The 19,941-nt window shown below is 40.3% G+C and overlaps 1 protein-coding gene across 2 annotated transcripts in view; it reads right to left on the bottom strand.

The window, feature by feature from the left end:
- LOC149804205 (multicopper oxidase 3-like) overlaps nucleotides 1-19,941 on the bottom strand; it is a 100,319-nt gene that overhangs the window by 40,329 nt on the left and 40,049 nt on the right. The window contains exons 2-3 of one of the 2 annotated variants that reach the window (XM_089937925.1): nucleotides 10,776-10,876; nucleotides 8,839-8,974 (exon numbers count right to left, since the gene is read on the bottom strand). Coding sequence is in view for 1 of the 2 variants with exons in the window: in XM_089937914.1 (XP_089794040.1) it covers nucleotides 10,776-10,876 (101 nt within the window). In the remaining variant the exon portion in view is untranslated. The remainder of the gene's footprint in view (nucleotides 1-8,838; nucleotides 8,975-10,775; nucleotides 10,877-19,941) is intronic. The other variant, XM_089937914.1, reaches the window with a different exon arrangement.

A 19,941-nucleotide genomic window follows, 5' to 3' on the forward strand; every position in this document is an offset into this window, starting at 1 on the left:
GATCCCTCCCATCCTGCAGGTTAAGCAGGAGTTCAAAAATTGTATCGTGCTGCCAAAACGCGAATGAAAAGTCTCCGTTTACCTCAAGTGCAACGATGGTTACAAGAACAAGCTACCTACACTTTACACAAACCCATTCGACGCAAGTTTTCCAGAAGTCGCACCCGAGTGGAAGGCATCGATCATCAATGACAAGCCGATTTAGCCGATGTCTCTCATTTGGCCAGCTACAATCGTGGCTACAAATATTTGTTTTGTGTCATCGACGTCTTTTCCAAATTTGCCTGGGTCGTGCCCTTGATTTCCAAATCGAGCAGCGAGTTAGTGCGAGCCCTGCAACGAGTGCTGAAACAAAGCGTTCGTCACCCTCTTCGATGGCAAACGGACAAAGGTACCGAATTTCTAAACCAAGCTTTCCAAAAAGAATTAAAGAAACGTGACATTCATTTTTTTACCACCGAGAATCCTGAAACCAAAGCCAGCATCGTGGAACGTTTTTCACGCACTTTGAAAGAACGCATGTGGAAATATTTTACGCATCATCACACTCTGAAGTACATCGACATCTTACCGCAACTGGTGCAAACGTAGAACCAATCTTACCATCGAAGCATTGGACGTGCCCCGCAAGAGGTGACTCCTGAGAATGAAGTGCTGGTGTTTGAGCGCCTGTTTGGTACGTCCCCGACGAGGGCTGTCCCCAAGAAAAGTGGAGTGTTGGCCGTAGGAGATTGGGTACGCATTGGCAAAACCAAACGCACTTTCGACAAAGGTTACTTACCTAACTGGACGACCGAATTGTTTCGTGTCACTGGACGAGTGCATGGCCGTCATCCTGCCGTCTATAAATTGGAAGACATGAACGGAGAAGTGCTCAAAGGAACGTATTATACGCCCGAGTTACAACGTGTCACCAAAAAAGAAGACGACGTGTACGACATCGAAAGCATTCTTGAACGCAGAACCCGTAAAGTGGGCAAACGACGTGTCAAAGAAGTCAAAGTACGTTGGAAAGGATATCCACCCAGTTTTGATTCTTGGATCGACGCTTCGCAAGTCATCGACTATAAAAAGAAGTGACCATCATGCCCTTTCACACAGATGCAACTACTACTGCTACCACTCCTTCACCCAGTTCTTCTGTGCAAGATTTACAAAAACAACCCTTGTGGGTGTGGTGTGGAGAACGTGTGCCTAAAAGACAAATCGTCTTTTTCTGTCAAATCTTCGTGGTGTATTGTGTCATCGGGGCAGCCATTGCCAATTTGAGTTTGCAACAAGGAGACAAACAATTGTGGTCCATTTTATTAAGCAGTTGCATCGGTTACCTGCTTCCCAATCCCTCCCTGAAATTCTCCTCGAACGGAAACAACGGGAACCTTGTGTCCAGTGCCAGTGTCAGTCACCACTCCAATAACAACCACAACCAGAACCCCATTTTGGGCGGAGACACGCCTCTGACGTCCAGTAACCCCTCGGAGAGCCACAGAACTCTGGAATTATGAGTCACCAAAACCAATTTTACTTAACCTTACCCAGTGACAGTTCCATGGAGGTGTTTCCCCACAACACGTTGTGCTGTTACACGGCCAAATTACCTCAGGCGATCCCATTAGATCACGAAGCCCATTGGGAAGTGCCTTTGGTAGAAACGATTTACCCAACACAAATCAAAAACATCACTGAAACTCAAAACACTTTTGACGTCGAAATTCTGGACCAAACAGTGCCGCAAACCATGATTACCACTAATCAACATAAATCACTTCCGAAGTACACAGTACCCCGCAGCAGCAGTGACACTTCTCCTCCTTTTTACGTTTATCACTTTAAAATTAATTCAGGCCATTATTTTAGTGGTCAACATCTGGTGGAGGCAATCGCTGACAAATTCCATGCAGCATTTGACAAAGTTCTGACCGGACTAAAAAAACGTGTTACCATTGAGTATCATAAAGTGTCTCACCGTCTACTAATCAAATTTGAAAGTGAGGAAAAAAAGTATACGTATTAAATTTTGCCCTGAATTTTATGACATTTTGGGTGGAGACCTCAATTTGGTCACGGATAAGCACTCCAAAAAAATTGAGAAAGCAGACACTGACAACAACGGGCATTTTGCAAGGTATTTTCGTTTCCCGGTAGAACTGAACCAGGGACTGAATTTGATGTTTGTGTACTCCGATGTGGTGGAGTACAACGTGGTGGGACACACCTCTGTGCCGTTACTGCGTGTCATTCCTTTCAAAGTAAATTCTGCCACGGTCACTGACGAGGAAGGTGGAAACACTTATCACGTTCAGCGCGAATTTGTACATCCTCACTATTTGCCTGTCAGCAGGTCGTATTTGGACACGGTCAACATTGTATAAAAGGAGATCTGGGACAAAATATTCCATTCACCAAAGGAAAAGTCACGGTGAAACTCCTTTTTCGAAAACGGTTCTCTCACGATTCGTAAGTCATGTATCCAGTGTACCGAGGGGTTGCTCGACAGCGAGGACACGGTTTAGGAGATATGTTGAAATCAGCCTTTCGTTCGGTGGCTCCGGTGTTGAAACCGATGGTGACACGCGGATTGCACGCCTTGAAAGATGCGGCACTGACGCAAGGTAAAGAATTTCTCTAAAAAATGTCATCATCGACAAACAAAACCCCAAAGAAGCCTTCATGAGGGCAAGCAAAAATGTCTTGCTACAAACGGGTAAAGACCTTTTAGGCCGACGAGACACACCTATAAATTCCTGCACGCTACCGAGTCAGGCATTCAGCAAGGACAAGGCAGAAAGAGACGACAAAGAAAACACCCTTTCACCAGACTTCACACGTCTAAAGCTAGAAAGGCAAAGAAAAGAAGAACCGTTCGAGACTTAGACGTTTTCGATTATTGAGAAAAAGCAACAAAACAAATGATGCACCGAGAGTCTTGCGCCTGTTCCAAGTCGGAACTGGATCTGTTTGCCATGCCCCCCACCATGATGACCATGCAAGAATCCCAATGGGTGGAATTTCACCCCGTCTCCTCTTTGACAGATTCAGCTCCCATCGAGTTTGAAATCAAGGGACAGCCCGAAAATTACATCGATCTGAATAGCAGTTACTTGTACTTGAAAGTCAAAGTTCTAGATAAGGATGATGGTGGAGTAGAAGACACTGAGAATATAGCTCCCGTCAACAATTTCATGCATTCTTTGTTGAGCTCAGTGGACTTGTACTTGAATAACAAACTGGTCAGTAGCAGCATGGATACTTACCCTTACCGTGCCTACCTGGAAAATCTCTTGACGTACGGAATAGATGCCAAGAATACTCATCTCAATGCTTGTGTGCTATGGGAACCTGACGATGCGGGCAAGTTCGACAAAATAGATGGAAACAATGACGGCTTTGAGGAAAGACAAAAAAAAAACTTAAATAAGAGGAGTTTAGAACTGATGGATCGTTTGCATTTGGACATGTGGTTGCAAGAGAAATATTTGCTGAACGTGGTAAATGTTCGCTTGAGACTGAATCGTAGCAGTGCTGCTTTCCATTTGTTGGCTGATAGTAATGCCAAAAGCAAAATCGAGGACGTCAAACTCTACGTACGACGCGTGGAAGTGTTACCCAAAGTGGGAAACGACATTAGTCAGACATTGAGCAGAACGACCGCCAAATATCCCATACGACGCGTGGAAGTGAAAACCTTCACCATTCCCGCTAACCATCATTCCATGATCGAAGATCATCTGTTTCAAGGACAGTTACCCAAACGTTTAATCGTTGGTATGGTCCTGAATTCAGCCTTCAACGGAGACTTCGATCAAAATCCTTTCAACTTTCAACACTTCAACGTGAAGAAAATCGAAGTCAGTCGCGATGGCAAGACCTTGTGTACCCGACCTTTCGAACCTGACTTTGATCCCACGAAGTTGAATTACTTGAGATCGTACTTGTCCTTGTACGAAGCCACCGGGCAGTTAGGGACCAACACCAGTCACGGTATTACGTACGACGATTACGCAGGAGGCTATGCTTCGTGGGCTTTCGATTTCACTCTAGACCAAGGCAGCGACGAGGGACATTTTCACCCTATAAAATCCGGCCAGATTCGTGTGGTACTTCAGTTTGCAGATCCACTGGACAAGACAGTGAACGTCATCCTGTATGCAGAATTCGATAATACCATAGAAATCAACAGTTTGAGAGAAGTCATTCTAGATTATTAGAAGCTATGGAAGACTGTTATCCCTCTTTACCTAGTGGAGAAACCTTGGAGATGGAATGTGAGGAGACTGTGGAAGAAGAAGGAGAATCCCAAGACAAAGACTAAGAAGTTGTCATGATGAAGTCGAGATGGCCAGAACAAGAAGCCCATTCAGTCTCCTGTTTTGCCAAACACTTGGTCGAAAAAATGACGGAATTGATCAAGAAAGATTGCTATGGATATCAAAACGATCATCCCAGTCAAATTCAACACGATAAATGCCTGATGCTGAGTCAAGAAGAAAAATTGGACGAGTATCTGGACGAAGCTTGGAGTCTCATCTCGGACGAAGTCGTGTTGCATCAGTGGTATAGAGACTTGCGTGAACATTCTTGTCCACCATTACCCACTCAAGAGATCCATCTTATCGAAGTTCTCCTGAATGAGAGTGGGGAGACGAAGCTAAATGCCTTTTACTTGTCAGACATTTTCAAGCAAAAAGTCAGGATCGAATTGATCACTTATTATTACCTGTGAAGAAGAAAAAACCCACACAAATCAATGGATACCTGGGAACTTTATTACCTTTTGAACCACAGCTCGTACACGGCTTCTTGGAATCCTGTCGTCTGTGCTAAAGATGAACTCCCTCATCGCAAACCTCAAGACCATCAAGCTTATGTGATCAACACGGACGACAGTCATCTCCCAGGAACCCACTGGGTAGCCGTCTACTTTCCTCAAGAAGGATGTGTGGAATATTTCGATTCCTATGGATTGCCTCCTTTGGAAGACGATATCATTGACTTTATGAGAAGAAATGCTCAGACCACCCGATTCAATAATGTGAAATTACAAGGCGCAGATTCCTTGGTGTGTGGACAATATTGTGTGTATTTTCTGCATCATCGCAGCCTGGGCTATTCCTTAGAACATTTAGTGACTCATTTTGATCCTCGTTCTTCTTCTAGAAACGATGTGAAAGTAGATCGATGGTTTTGTGACCATTATGCTTATCTTTTGTCTCAAGCTAGGAAACGTAGTGTCCATCAATGGCCTAATGACTTCCAACAGTGGAAATCACAATTTCATTCACAACGTTGTCAACCCTGTTTAAAGTAGAGTGTTAACTGAAAAAAAATGTTTGTGATTTGAAGAAAAAAAAATGTTTGATGTTATATTGTTGGATTATTGTTAAAAATGTTATAGTTGTTTGTTAGTGTTAAGTGATTTTTGAATAAAAAATGTTGTGTTTTGAAAAAAAAAAGCCTTTTGTGGTTTGTATGGCTAGGAATCTTGATTCATGCTCTTTGACTTCTTACTATCCCTCTCATGACACTCATTGAACGTTCCGGCTCAAAAACCATACAGGGATGTTTTCCTTCACGTCCGCGCTTTGACTTTAAAGCCGGGGTAGCCTCCAGTCTAATCATCCATTGTCGACTCATCCTCCTACGAAGATGTGCTCCAGACTAGCTAAGCTAAACGAAGCCTACGTGAATTTGCATAGGGTCAGACACAGTCTGATACCGAAGCCAGAAGAGATAGAGAATGTGAGAATGTTAAAAGTCACTGAAGACCTGACAGAAGAGCTCTTCAGAGAAGAAATGAACAGGGAGAAAGAAGAATGGACAGAGAAGAACAGACTTCAGAAACAGCAGAGAGAGCAGCAACAGCAACAACAACAGCAAAAGCAGCAACAACCTGAACCTGACAGAGGCTTTGTCGATTGTCGTATCGACACCAAAGAGTTCTTCTTCTCTTTCCGAAGAAGCATACCTATCGTCAGAAAGTCTATCGTCAGAGGACGTCGCATTCTTAGAAACTAAAAGATTGCCCTAGCTTCAACTTCGCACACAAAAAAAACGGCCCTTTTCAGGGAGACCCCAATCTCTAGAAAAGAAATAACAATAGATTTGCCAATATGTGTATGTAGAGTAGTGTGAATATAAACACTGACTCTTTTCTGGTGTGATTGTATGTGTTTGTGTTTGTAAGCACTCACGTAGGTTTGTGTGGATAGTAGATAATGATAATGTTTTTTGATGTTTGACGTGTGGGAATAGTAGATTTGGGGTTTGTTTATTGCTGCTTCGCGTATATGGATAGTAAATTATTTTTAAATGAAAATTTTTAAAATAGTAATGGGTAGTAAAAAAGTGAGTGAGTGTTTCTTTTAGGTCCGCGCGTTCTTTGGTCATGATCTAGGTAATATAAATTTTGTCTTAGGGAATGTTTTCCTTCACGTCCGCGCTTTAACTATAAATTGAAAATCGCTCGGCAGTCTAGCTACCCTTGTTGATTGATCAACACCAGAATGAACACCAGGCTAGCTAAACTTCTAGAACTCCAGATGCACCTGGAATATGCCAGGCGCATACTAAATGAACTGGCCTCGGAGGCCATCGTCGAAGAGGGAAGGATGAAAGAGGAGGAAAGAAGAAAAAAAGAAGAGGAGAGAGGAAATTTCAGAATCCCAGAGACAGAAGATTGGGATTCTGAAGCCACTCATCCCGCCTCTGCACTCCCAACATAAAAAGTAAAAAGAGACTGGAGTAGAAGATGTGTGTGTGGTGCCAGGCCTGGAAGGTGCCATCATTAACCAGGTGCCCTGGAGTTCAAAACAAACAGCCCTTTTCAGGGCTACCCAAACCTTTAGAAAAGAAATAGTAATCCATTTGCCAATGTGTGTATGTAGAGTAGTGTGAAAGTAAACACTAACTCTTTTTTTCCTAGTGTGAGTGTATGTGTTTGTGTTCGTAAGCGCTCACGTAAGTTTGTGTGGATAGTAGATTATTGGGTTTTGTAAGCGCTTAAGTTGGTTAGTGTGGATAGTAAATTTGGGTTTCATTTTAATGCTTTGCGTGTGTGGATAGTAGATTTTGGATTTGTTTATTGCTACTTCACGTATGTGGATAGTAGATAATATGAAATGAGAAAAGTTGGGGATGTTTTCCTTCACGTCCTCGCGTTGTTTGGTCATGATCGAGGTAATATAAATTTTGGGTCTTAGGGGATGTTTTCCTTCACGTCCGCGAATTTCGTATAAGAACCCACAGTGTTCGTCGTTCGCACCATTCTAAGGAATAAAGGAAAGAAAATGGTAGCTGTGTCTGACCTGTTCAAGGAAACATACTACTGGATGATAGACAGTGAATATGTAGTGGAAAGGATTGAAAGAAAATGGACGATAAAAAACAGTCTGGACTTTGCTAACAAACTAAAAGTAGCCAGGGAGAAGATGGAGGAGTTAATAGAAGAAGAAGTGAAGAAGTTGAGAGGGTTTATTAATCCTCCATATGTCAAAATTGGAATGTTAAAAGAGGCCTTGGATAATATTGTAAAAGTAAGGTGTTTTTTGGAAGGAATGGTGAAATGGTTATATTGGCCCTTTGTCAAAAGAGGTCTGGAAAAGCTGAAGTCATAGTCATGTAAAATGACTTGCACTGAAAATTCGTGAAATAATCATGAGAAAAACCTTTCAAAAAATGATTCAGTTAATGTAAATTCTAAGGAGGCCATCGATATGTGGATAGAAATGTGCTTATTTCACTAGAATCGTCTATGTCAAGAAAGTCTGCGTAATCTTGTCAACAACTTATACAGAACGGACTGAACAGAAAGAAAGTGCAAAGTGGATTGCATACCGCAAATTGTACACTATCTCCTTCCCATAATGCATACATCATCAGTGTCTTAACGTTAAAGAGTACCGGATGTCCGCCCCATAACGCATACATGAGAGTGTTCGACTATACTGTTCTTGATATATGAATCTGAAATTACGAGGTGTTCCGTAGTGTATCTGGGAGCTATCTGGGAGCTAAATTAGACAGAGAACATCGGTTGTACTTTGATTACTTATACATTGTTCATCGTTTGATCCGTCAAACCAGATCAACAACAAAAAATGTTTCCACTTGTCAATATTAGGTGTATGATTGCCAATAAGAACATATTTTTAAAAAGTTATAAAATGTCTCCGATGAAAGAGATTGAAGAACAAAGGACGCGTTTGGATCATTTAGAGTAGCAACCTTCATCAGTGAGGGGTGTCTAATCGTGCTTTGCACTTGTACCGTAGGTACACTCTGTTTTTTATTATGGGCTGTACTGCATACCAGAATGTGATTCCGAAAATTAGGCTAGATAAGATAGAAATCGCATCAATAATAAACCAAGTAGAAACGTGCATATGAAGGTGATGATTATACAGCATATGTACAACATAAAAAACAGGTTGATAATACTGTAAATCTTATTAATTCTTTCCGGACAAAATCTATAATATTTTGAAGACACTGCTTTAAATGAATGTGGCAGTGTTTCAAGGCAAGTGCGCGACTTGTACAATAATAATGTAATGGTAGGCCATGGAATGACTTAATTACAAGATCTGTTAGAAAGAAGCTATAAAATAATATGCGTTGAGAACAAACATATGCTAAAACAGTTGACATATCGAGGAAAAACGACGGCAAAACAGTGCTAGCACCCAGTATTATTCAAGGATAGTAGTGGGTTTCAATAGGCTGTAATTCAGGATGAAAACTGAAATTGCGTTGCTGTAACTCCTTTTTCAGGACTTTTTCATAATTGGTAAGAAATATTGTGTCTTTGATGTGTATTGTGAGATCTAAACATTTACTTACATTTAGGTTATTTATCTGCTTATCTCGGGATGAACGTGTGCTGCACACCCAAAATGGGTCAATGTCTTTCCTTTCACAAATTGTAAAATGTGGCACTTATTATTCTTAGCTTTTTACAATATTTCTTCATCTTTTGCTACAAAAAATAGGAATGCATCATAAATTTAAAACATTTTACACATTAAAATTGTGCCACTGTTTCCTTACCAGTATCTTGAACATTACTTAAAGATAAGGTCTGTGTTCAAATTGTAAAACATTTTCACGTGGATGTCAAGTAATATCTGAATTCAGCCATGCGACATACAAAACAAATGGATTGTCGTCACGTACATTGTCCTTTGGCGACACTTAATGATACTGGCTCATAGAAGTGTGGGTATCTAGATTCATAGCAACTATAGCTTTCAAGTTTATAGCGCGAATGCAACCAGACTGGGTTTTCATTTTTTTTTTTTTTATTATTTTTTATTTTTTATAGATACAATTACACCCCTATAAGTCATCCAAATCATGTAAAACTAGGAAGAAAAACAGTCTGAACAACACAACTAATTGGTATAACTCATCAATGAGTCTATACTGTCTAGAGCTCCTGACCGAAACGATTCTTTTTCCGGTTTTAATGTATTTACATTTTAAATAAAGACCTCACCTTTTTTCCATAATTTTGACAGACATGCACAAAAAACTGACTTCACTGTATTTCAAAACCAATCTAAATGGGATTTTTTTTTAGTAGTCTACATATTTGTAAAACTGTTAATGTCACGTTTCATATTGTTCATCAATTTATTGTATGCTTTTTATTTCTGAAAGAATGTAAAGGGGACCAAAACTTACCAAGTTACTAATTTCTTTAAAGATTTATAAGGACGCTTTAGTTGCGATAGAAATTTATTTAACATAGGTAGAGATTAATAAAACTTATCATATTGCAGAAAATGAAGTGAGTTTTGTTTTTCCTTAAAAAAAGGTTTTCGAACCATCACTACTGAGAAAACACAATAACTTAAATATATTTTATATATGTATACTAATTATATAGCATTAACTAATGCACTTAACAAATTTTGTAATAAAGACTTAATTTAATGACGTCTAGAATGATTGTTTTCTTCTACCTAATAATTGAAAATGTAATCTCACATCAGCAAATCAATTATTTTTCTCTTGTATGTTTTTATAAACACACTTAGCCTTGACCGCATGTATTTCCCGTTAAAATTGTACACGAAAATGCATTATCTATTGACATTGCAGATTCATTGTTAAACTAACTAAAGCATCTATCATCTATCTAAAAACTTGATTTAGATATAATGTCGCTTTGTGCTAAAATTTATGTTGTGTCATAAAATCGTAATATTTTATTTTTTTAAAATATTTTAATGTTGTCCTATCCGTTTTGACTGTTTACCGCGTTACTATTCGTATATTCCGTACCACTCTCATGCCGCAATATCTACTCAGGGTCAAGGTCACAATTTTACGTTAGAAAGAATGAAATTAATGTATAAGACCACTCCACCTAAATAAAGACGAGACATCATGACGAGATTGGACGTATTTATTAACGTTTTAAAACGATTCGAAAACTTCGTACGGAAAGGAAAGAAAGAAAGCTGAAATTATTGTAACTAAAATCTAAAAATACGTTCTCATTCGGCGTATCTACTTCGTTTCATCTTATTGAGGTTCTTTTAAAATAAAAAATAGGTTATTCAAATATTTATTTTCCCCATGGATTATCTAACCCAAATTTTCCGTGGAGCTCTAAAATGTGGCAGAAGCTTATGAAATATAATGAAATCCAAGAGATCTTTTGACTGAGTAAGTCCACCGCATTATAATAATTTCTAGTGAATAATTCATTACACGATGTTAATTGATAGAGTATTCAATGATCTTAATGACCGATATGTCAGAAAACAAACCTTGGATAAAATCCAGTACCATTCCACAGTAAAGTAATACTCGCATGTACGCGGTGCAGCACCGTCTATACAGGGTCTGTTGCAGGAATGGTCAGATCGAACTGTACAAAAATAAAGATTAATATGGCCATGGATAGCTAGCAAACAAAATGTTATATGAAGGCAAATGAAAATGTAACTTTCTAAATGTAGTATATTCGTTGCATGTATACGACAGTGTGTAACAAGAAAAAGCTTGAAATGTATATTAATTTTGAAACAAGACTGCCATACTGTCTAGTTAACTAACACGTCATATTTTTCAAAGTGCACACATATATTTAACACCTCATGGTGTCACCGATGACGTCATGAATCCGTGATATACAAGGACGTAATGTGTCCATGGCTTCCAAACGTACTAGAAAGTTATTTCACCCTCTTTTTTGATACTTTATTTAGCGAAATCTAAAATGACCATGACGGTAATAGCGAACTGGTAAACTAATGACCGGATGCGACTTAGTGCCGTCAAAACTATATCCATCGTCGCGACTTTGTTAACAGAAGACTTCTGCCGTGAATCTTTAATGTGCATCGATTTTATATTTAAAACCGTGTGTCAATTAACATGCAATGTAAGTATGTAGTTCCATTCACATAATAAGTGTATTCAGGGCACATCAGAAAATAACAAATCGTTTTGATTTAGAACAAAAGAATTTTATTTATTTCTTTCGATCATCCAGCAAAATGAAATGAAACCCTCTTTCCAAGCTGAGTTCATTAAAATAAACTTTCTTTTCTTAACTGAAATGAATAGTACCAGAAAGGAACCATACTGCTTTTGGAATGGTACATTTTTCACAACGTAAGTATGGCGATTTTCCCAGTGTATCACGCAATGAAAACAGTTCCTTTGCTCCTGTATCTGTCAATGCAAAATTATATCTCACACCCACATAAAGTGTAGCTTACTAGGCAGCCATTTCTGCGGTGGATTATAAACATTTTCATTCGCAATGGAGCGAGGGAAAAATTTATCTATATTCAAGTAATGTGACTCTTGTTATGCAGGAAATTATGGAGATATTACTTTACTAAGCTGCTTATCAAAATTATTTATTATTTTTTTTAATGAAATACTGGTGAATTGGACCAGGGAAAATAACTAACCATCCGATGCACGGTTTGGTTTCAAGAAAGGAGTGGGAACTACTTACGATATGTTTGTTTTATATGGTATGAATAATAAGTATTTAAGTCAAGGTAAATGGTTTTATGGAGCTTTTGTTGATTTTAAAAGTCATTTAATAGTTTTTGCAGAAATGGTTTGTGGGCGAAAGTTTTTAGACAGGTGTAAATGAAAAAATGTGAGATGTTCTTCGTTCTGCGTACAGTGTACTTATATAATGTGTTCACGTGGGCTATTAATAGGACCTTTTTGAATACGGAGTAGGTTTGATACACAGAGAAGTGTTATCAACCATACAGTTTTCGCTATTTTTTGAAGATCTGGAAATATCATTACATTCTACTGGAGAGATCTGTATAGAGTTAGACGAGTTGTTTTTATTTTTGGCACTATTTGCTGACGGTAAAGTTTTATTTTTAGGTAACACTGAGGGTATACGAAAGCTAAAGGATAATTTGCACAACTACTGTAATAATATAATCTAAATATTAATCTTGATAAAAGTTATGGTCTTTAGGAAAGGTGGTCCATTAAGAGAGTAGGAAGTATGAAATATAGCTGGAAGTAATATTAATGTCGTTGCCACAGTAGTAAAGGGGGTAGGATTAGCCTCAATGGGAATTAGCATTAAAAACACCCTTGGGTCCGATTAGCCTCAAGGGAAATTTAACATGGAGAAAAATCGTGGGTAGGATTAGCCTCAAGGGAAATTAACATGGAGAAAATTGTGGGTCAGATTAGCCTCAAGGGAAATTTAACATGGAGAAAAATCGTGGGTCAGATTAGCCTCAAGGGAAATTTAACATGGGAATAAATTGTGGGTTAATATACGTACAAGGGAAATTAACATGGGATTTTTTTTTTTTAAAAAAAAAAAGGGGGTAGGCAATGGAAAGGCTATCTCTTTTCGAGATATATGGGGGCCCTGAAAAGGGCCTTTGGGTTTTCTTCTTCTGCTTCTAAGTTCTTCTTTTCCTCCACCAACTTCTTATTTTATCTCCAACACTCTTTCTCTTCTTTTTTTTCTCCTCCTCTTCTTTCTTCTCTTCCTCCTCTTCTTTCTTCCTCTTCTCATTTTCTTCTTCTTTTTCAACTTTTTCGTTCCATGTTCTTATTCTTATCTTTTCCTCTTCATCCTCCTTCTCCTCCTTTATTTCCTTCATCACACCACTGATCATGTCCTTTGCTTTTCTTAAGTTGTTAATTTCCATTTTTACTCTATGCGGACTATAAGAATAGTGGTCTTCAACGAGTCGTACGAGCATTTGTTCTATCATGCCCAAATTGTCAAGGACGTCTTGCAATGATTGAAATTTATCCAGGTGGTTTGAAGCCATCTTCTATGTAGAATGGTTTGAACGACGAATACTGTGGGTTCTTATACTTAAAGCGCGTACGTGAAGGAAAACATCCCCCTAAAAAACATAAAATCTATCTTACCTAGATCATGACCAAACAACGCGCGGACGTGAAGGAAAACATCCCCCAACTTTTTTCATTTCATATAATATAACCCAAACTATACTCTCCACATTTGCTAAGAAACAATAAAGAAACCCATAATCTACTATTCTCACAAACATACCTTTACTCTTACAAACACAAACACACTAACACATACCCTCACAATTTTTTAAAAAAGAGTTAGTGTTTATTTTCACACTACTCTACCTACACACATTGGCAAATTAATAGTTATTTCTTTTCTAGAGTATTGGGTAGCCCTGAAAAGGGCTGTTTTTTTGAACTCCTGATGCACCTATCTAATGGTTGCACCTTCCTGGCCTGGCGCCACACACGCATCTTCTTCCCCAGTCTTCTTTCACCTTTCTTCTGGGGAGCGCAGAGGGAGGATGATTCGCTTCAACACCCCAATCCTCTGTCTCGGGAATATTGAACGACATCCTCTCTTCTCTTTTCTTTTCCTCTTCTTCCCTCTCTCTTCTCTCCTCCTCTTCCTTCTTTACTCTTGCTTCTTCTACTATAGCCTCCGCTGATAGTTCGTTTACTATGCGCCTGGCATATTCCAGGTGCATCTGGAGTTCTAACAGTTTCACTATTCTGCTATTCATTCTTCTGGCTGTGTTGATCAATCAACAAGGATAGCTAGACTGCCCAGCGAGTTTCAATTTATAGTGAAAGCGCGGACGTGATGGAAAACATCCCCTAATAACATAAAATTGATCTTACCTAGATCATGACCAAAAAAAACAACAACGCGCGGACCTAAAAGAAACACTCACTCACTTTTTTATGCTACCCATCACTATTGTAAAAATTTTTATAAATCACTTCAATAGACTATCCACATACGCAAAGCAATCCAATCTAACCCCAAATATACACCTCAAACAGCCCAAAAAAACAAACATCATTTTAATCTACTATCCACACCAACCTACTTTATCACTTACAAACACAAACACACAAACACATACCCTCACATTTTTTAAGAAAGAGTTAGTGTTTATTTTCACACTACTCTACCTACACACATTGGCAAATCGATCGTTATTTCTTTTCTAGAGTATTGGGTAGTCCTGAAAAGGGCTGTTTTTTTTGTTTTGCTATGGCATTCTTTTTTTAGTTTCTAAGAATGCGATGTCCTCTGAGGATAGACTTTCTGGCAATAGGTCTGCTTCTTCGGAAAGAGAAGAAGAACTCTTTGGTGTCGATACGACAATCGACAAAGCCTCTGTCAGGTTCAGGTTGCTGCTGCTGCTGTTGCTGTTGCTGTTGTTGCTGCTGTTGCTGCTGTCTCTGAAGTCTGTACTTCTCTGTCCATTCTTCTTTTTCCCTGTTCATTTCTTCTCTGAAGAGCTCTTCTATCAGGTCTTCAGTGATTTTTAACATTCTCACATTCTCTATTTCTTCTGGCTTCGGTATCAGACTGTGTCTGACCCTATGCAAATTCACGTAGGCTTCGTTGAGCTTAGCTAGTTTGGAGCACATCTTCGTAGGAGGATGAGTCGACAATGGATGGTTAGACTGGAAACAACCCCGGTTCTTAAAGTCAAAGCGCGGACGTGAAGGAAAACATCCCCACACGGTTTTTGAGTCGCAACGTTTAGTGAGTGTCATGAGAGGGATAGTAAGAAATGAAAGAGCATCAATCCAACATTCTTATAGCTAAACAAAAGACAAAAGCATTTTTTCAAAACACAACATTTTTTATTCAAAAATCACTTAACACTAACCAACAACAACTCTAACATTTTTAACAATAATCCAACAATATAACATCAAACATTTTTTTCAAAACACAAACCATTTTTATCTCAATTGACAATCTACTTTAAACAGGGCTGACAACGTTGTGAATGAAATTGTGATTTCCACTGTTGGAAATCATTAGGCCATTGATGGACACTACGTTTCCTAGCTTGAGACAAAAGATAAGCATAATGGTCACAAAACCATCGATCTACTTTCACATCATTTCTTGAAGAAGAACGAGGATCGAAATGAGTCACTAAATGTTCTAAGGAATAGCCCAGGCTGCGATGATGCAGAAAGTACACACAGTACTGTCCACACACCAAGGAATCTGTGCCTTGTAATTTCACATTATTGAATTGGGTGGTCTGAGCATTTCTTCTCATAAAGTCAATGATATCGTCTTCCAAAGTGGGCAATCCGTACGAATCGAAATATTCCACACATCCTTCTTGAGGAAAGTAGACGGCTACCCAGTGGGTTCCTGGGAGATGACTGTCGTCCGTGTTGATCACGTAAGCTTGATGGTCTTTAGGTTTGCGATGAGGGAGTTCATCTTTAGCACAGACGACAGGATTCCAAGAAGCCGTATACGAACTGTGGTTCAAAAGGTAATAAAGTTCCCAGGTATCCATGTTTTTTTTCTTCTTCACAGGTAATAATAAGTCGTCAATTCGATCCTGACTTTTTGCTTGAAAATGTCTGACGAATAAACGGTTATTCGTTCTGTTTCCTCACTCTGATTCAGGAGAGCTTCGATACGATGGATCTCTTGAGTGGTTAATGGTGGACAAGAATGTTCACGCAAGTCTTTATACCACTGGTGCAACACGTCTTTGTTCGAGATGAGACTCCAAGCTTCGTCCAGATACTCGTCCAATTTTTCTTCTTGACTCAACATTAGGCATTTATCGTGTTGAATTTGACTGGGATGATCGTTTTGACATCCATAACAATTTTTCTTGATCAATTCCGTCATTTTGTCGACCAAGTGTTTGGCAAAACAGGAGACTAAATGGGCTTCTTGTTCTGGCCATCTCGACTTCATCACGATCACTTCTTCGTCTTTGTCTTGAGATTCTTCTCCTTCCACGGTCTCCTCACATTCCATGTCCAAAGTTTCTCCACTAGGTAAAGAGGGATAACAATCTTCCATGACTTCTAATAATCTAGAATGACTTCTCTCAAACTGTTGATTTCTATGGTATTATCGAATTCTGCATAGAGGATGACGTTCACTGTCGCTGGTAGTTTATCTGCAAACTGAAGTTCCACACGAATCTGGCCTGATTTTATAGGGTGGAAATGTCCCTCGTCGCTGCCTTGGTCTGGAGTGAAATCGAAAGCCCACAAAGCATAGCCTCCTGCGTAATCGTCGTACGTAATGCCGTGACTGGTGTTGGTTCCTAACTGGCCAGTGGCTTCGTACAGGGACAAGTACGATCTCAAGTAATTGTTCTTGGTAAAGTCAGGTTCAAAAGGTCGGGTACACAAGGTCTTGCCATCGCGACTGACTTCGATTTTCTTCACGTTGAAGTGTTGAAAGTTGAAAGGATTTTCACCGAAGGCTCCGTTGAAGGCTGAATTTGAGACCATACCAAGGATCAAACGTTTGGGTAACTGTCCTTGGAACAGATGATCTTCGATCATGGAATGATGGTTAGCGGGAATGGTGAAGGTTTTGACTTCCACGCGTCGTATGGGATACTTGGCGGTCGTTCTGCTCAACGTTTGACTGATGTCGTTACCTACTTTAGGTAACACTTCCACGCGTCGTACGTAGAGTTTGGCCTCCTCGATTTTGCTTTTAGGATTGCCAGCAGTAGTATCAGCCAACAAATGGAAAGCGGTACTGCTGCGATTCAGTCTCAAGCGGATATTGACCCCGTTCAGCAAATATTTCTCTTGCAACCACATGTCCAAATGCAAACGATCCATCAGTTCTAAACTCTGTTCACCTAGGATTTTCTTTCGTCTTTCCACAAAGCCGTCATTGTCTTTATCTAGTTCGTCAAACGCCTTCGCTTCGTCAGGTTCCCATAGCACACAGGCATTGAGATGACTATCCTTGGCATCTATTCCGTACGTCAAGAGATTTTCCAGGTAGGCACGGTAAGGGTAAGTATCCATGCTGCTGCTGACCAGTTTGTTATTCAAGTACAAGTCCACTGAGCTGAACAAGGAATGCATGAAATTGTTGACGGGAGCTATATTCTCAGTGTCTTCTACTGCTTTATTATCCTTATCTAGAACTTTGACTTTCAAGTACAAGTAACTGCTATTCAGATCGATGTAATCTTCTGGTTGTCCTTTGATTTCAAACTCGATGGGAGCGGAATCGGCCAATGAGGAAACGGGATGAAATTCCACCCATTGGGATTCTTGCATGGTCATCATGGTGGGGGGCATGGCAAACAGATCCAGTTCCGTCTTGGAACAAGCGGAAGACTCTCGGTGCATCATTTTGTTCTGTTCTTTCTCAATAATCGAAAACGTCTAAGTCTCGAACGGTTCTTCTTTTCTTGGCCTTTCTAGCTTGAAGTCTGGTGAAAGGGTGTTTTCTTCCTCGTCTCTTTCTGCCTTGTCCTTGCTGAATGCCTGACTCGGTAGCGTGCAGGGCATTTATAGGTGTGTCTCGTCGGCCTAAAATGTCTTTACCCGTTTGCAGCAAGACATTTTTGCCAGCCCTCATGAAGGCTTCTTTAGGGTTTTGTTTGTCGATGATGACATTTTGGAGAAATTCTTTGCCTTGCGTCAGTGCCGCATCTTTCAAGGCGTGCAATCCGCGTGTCACCATCGGTTTCAACACCGGGGCCACCGAACGAAAGGCCGATTTTAACATATCTCCTAAACCGTGTCCTCGCTGTCGAGCAACCCCTCGGTACACTGGATACATGACTTACGAGTCGTGAGAAAACCGTTTTCGAAAATGGAGTTTCACCGTGACTTTTCCTTTGGTGAATGGAATATTTTGTCCCAGATCTCCTTTTATAGCAATGTTGACCGTGTCCAAATAAGACTTGCTGACAGGCAAATAATGAGGATGGACAAATTCGCGGTGGACGTGGTAAGTGTTTCCACCTTCCTCGTCAGTGACCGTGGCAGAATTTACTTTGAAAGGAATGACACGCAGTAATGGTACGGAGGTGTGTCCCACCACGTTGTAGTCCACCACATCGGAGTACACGAACATCAAATTCAGTCCTTGGTTCAGTTCTACCGGGAAACGAAAATACCTTGCAAAATGCATGTCGTTGTCAATCTCTGCCATTTTAATTTTTTTGGTCTGCTTATCCGTGACCAAATTGAGGTCTCCACCCAAAATGTCATACAATCCAGGGCAAAATTTAATACGTATACTTCTTTCCTCACTATCAAATTTGATGAGTAGACGATGAGACTGTTGATGGTACTGAATGGTGACACGTTTATTTACTTTGGTCAGAACTTTGTCAAAGGTTGCATAGAATTTGTCAGCGATGGTCTCCACCAGATGTTGACCACTAAAATAATGGCCTGAATTAATTTTAAAGCGATAAACGAAAAGAGGAGGAGAAGAGTCACTGCTGCGTGGTAATAGCTCCTTTGCAAGATGTGAGTTATGTTGAGGACTGCCCGTCATGGTTTGCTGCAGTGCTGTGTCCAAAATTTCGACGTCAAAAGTGTTTTGAGTTTCAGTGATGTTTTTGATTTGTGTAGGGTGAATCATTTCTACCAAAGCCACTTCCCAATGGGCTTCGTGATCTAAGGGGATGGCCTGAGGTAATTTGGCCGTGTAACAGCACAACGTGTTGTTGGGAAACACTTCCATGGAACTGTCACTGGGTAAAGTTAAGTAAAATTGGTTTTGGTGACTCATAATTCCAGAGTTCTGTGGCTGTCCGAGGGGTTATTACTGGAAGTCAGAGGCGTGTCTCCACCAAAAATGGGGTTCTGGTTGTGGTTGGACTGGTGACTGGCACTGGCACTGGACACAAGGTTCCCGGGGTTCCCGTTCGAGGAGAATTTCAGGGAGGGATTAGGAAGCAGGTAACCGATGCAACTGCTCAATAAAATGGTCCACAATTGTTTGTCTCCTTGTTGCAAACTCAAATTGGCGATGGCTGCCCCGATGACACAATACACCACGAAGATTTGGCAGAAAAAGACGATTTGCGTTTTAGGCACACGTTCTCCACACCACACCCACAAGGGTTGTTTTTGTAAATCTTGCACAGAAGAACTGGGTGAAGAAGGAGTGGTCGACGTAGCTGCGTCTGCTGTGTGAAAGGGCATGATGGTCACTTCTTCTTTTTATAGTCGATGACTTGCGAAGCGTCGATCCAAGAATCGAAACTGGGTGGATATCCTTTCCAACGTACTTTGACTTCTTTGACACGTCGTTTGCCCACTTTACGGGTTCTGCGTTCGAGAATGCTTTCGATGTCGTACACGTCGTCTTCTTTTTTGGTCACACGTTGTAACTCGGGCAAATAAAACGTTCCTTTGAGCACTTCTCCGTTCATGTCTTCCAATTTATAGACGGTAGGATGACGACCATGCACTCGTCCAGTGACGCGAAACAATTCGGTCGTCCAGTTAGGTAAGTAACCTTTGTCGAAAGTGCGTTTGGTTTTGCCAATGCGCACCCAATCTCCTACGGCCAACTCTCCACTTTTCTTGGGGACAGCCCTCGTCGGGGACGTACCAAACAGGCGCTCGAACACCAGCACTTCGTTGTCGGGAGTCACGTCTTGCGGGGCACGTCCGATGCTTCGATGGTAAGATTGGTTGTAC

The sequence above is a fragment of the Sinohyriopsis cumingii genome, chromosome 2 (assembly GCF_028554795.1).
Source record: "Sinohyriopsis cumingii isolate HCF-2022 chromosome 2, ASM2855479v2, whole genome shotgun sequence".
NCBI classification, from domain to species: domain Eukaryota; kingdom Metazoa; phylum Mollusca; class Bivalvia; order Unionida; family Unionidae; genus Sinohyriopsis; species Sinohyriopsis cumingii.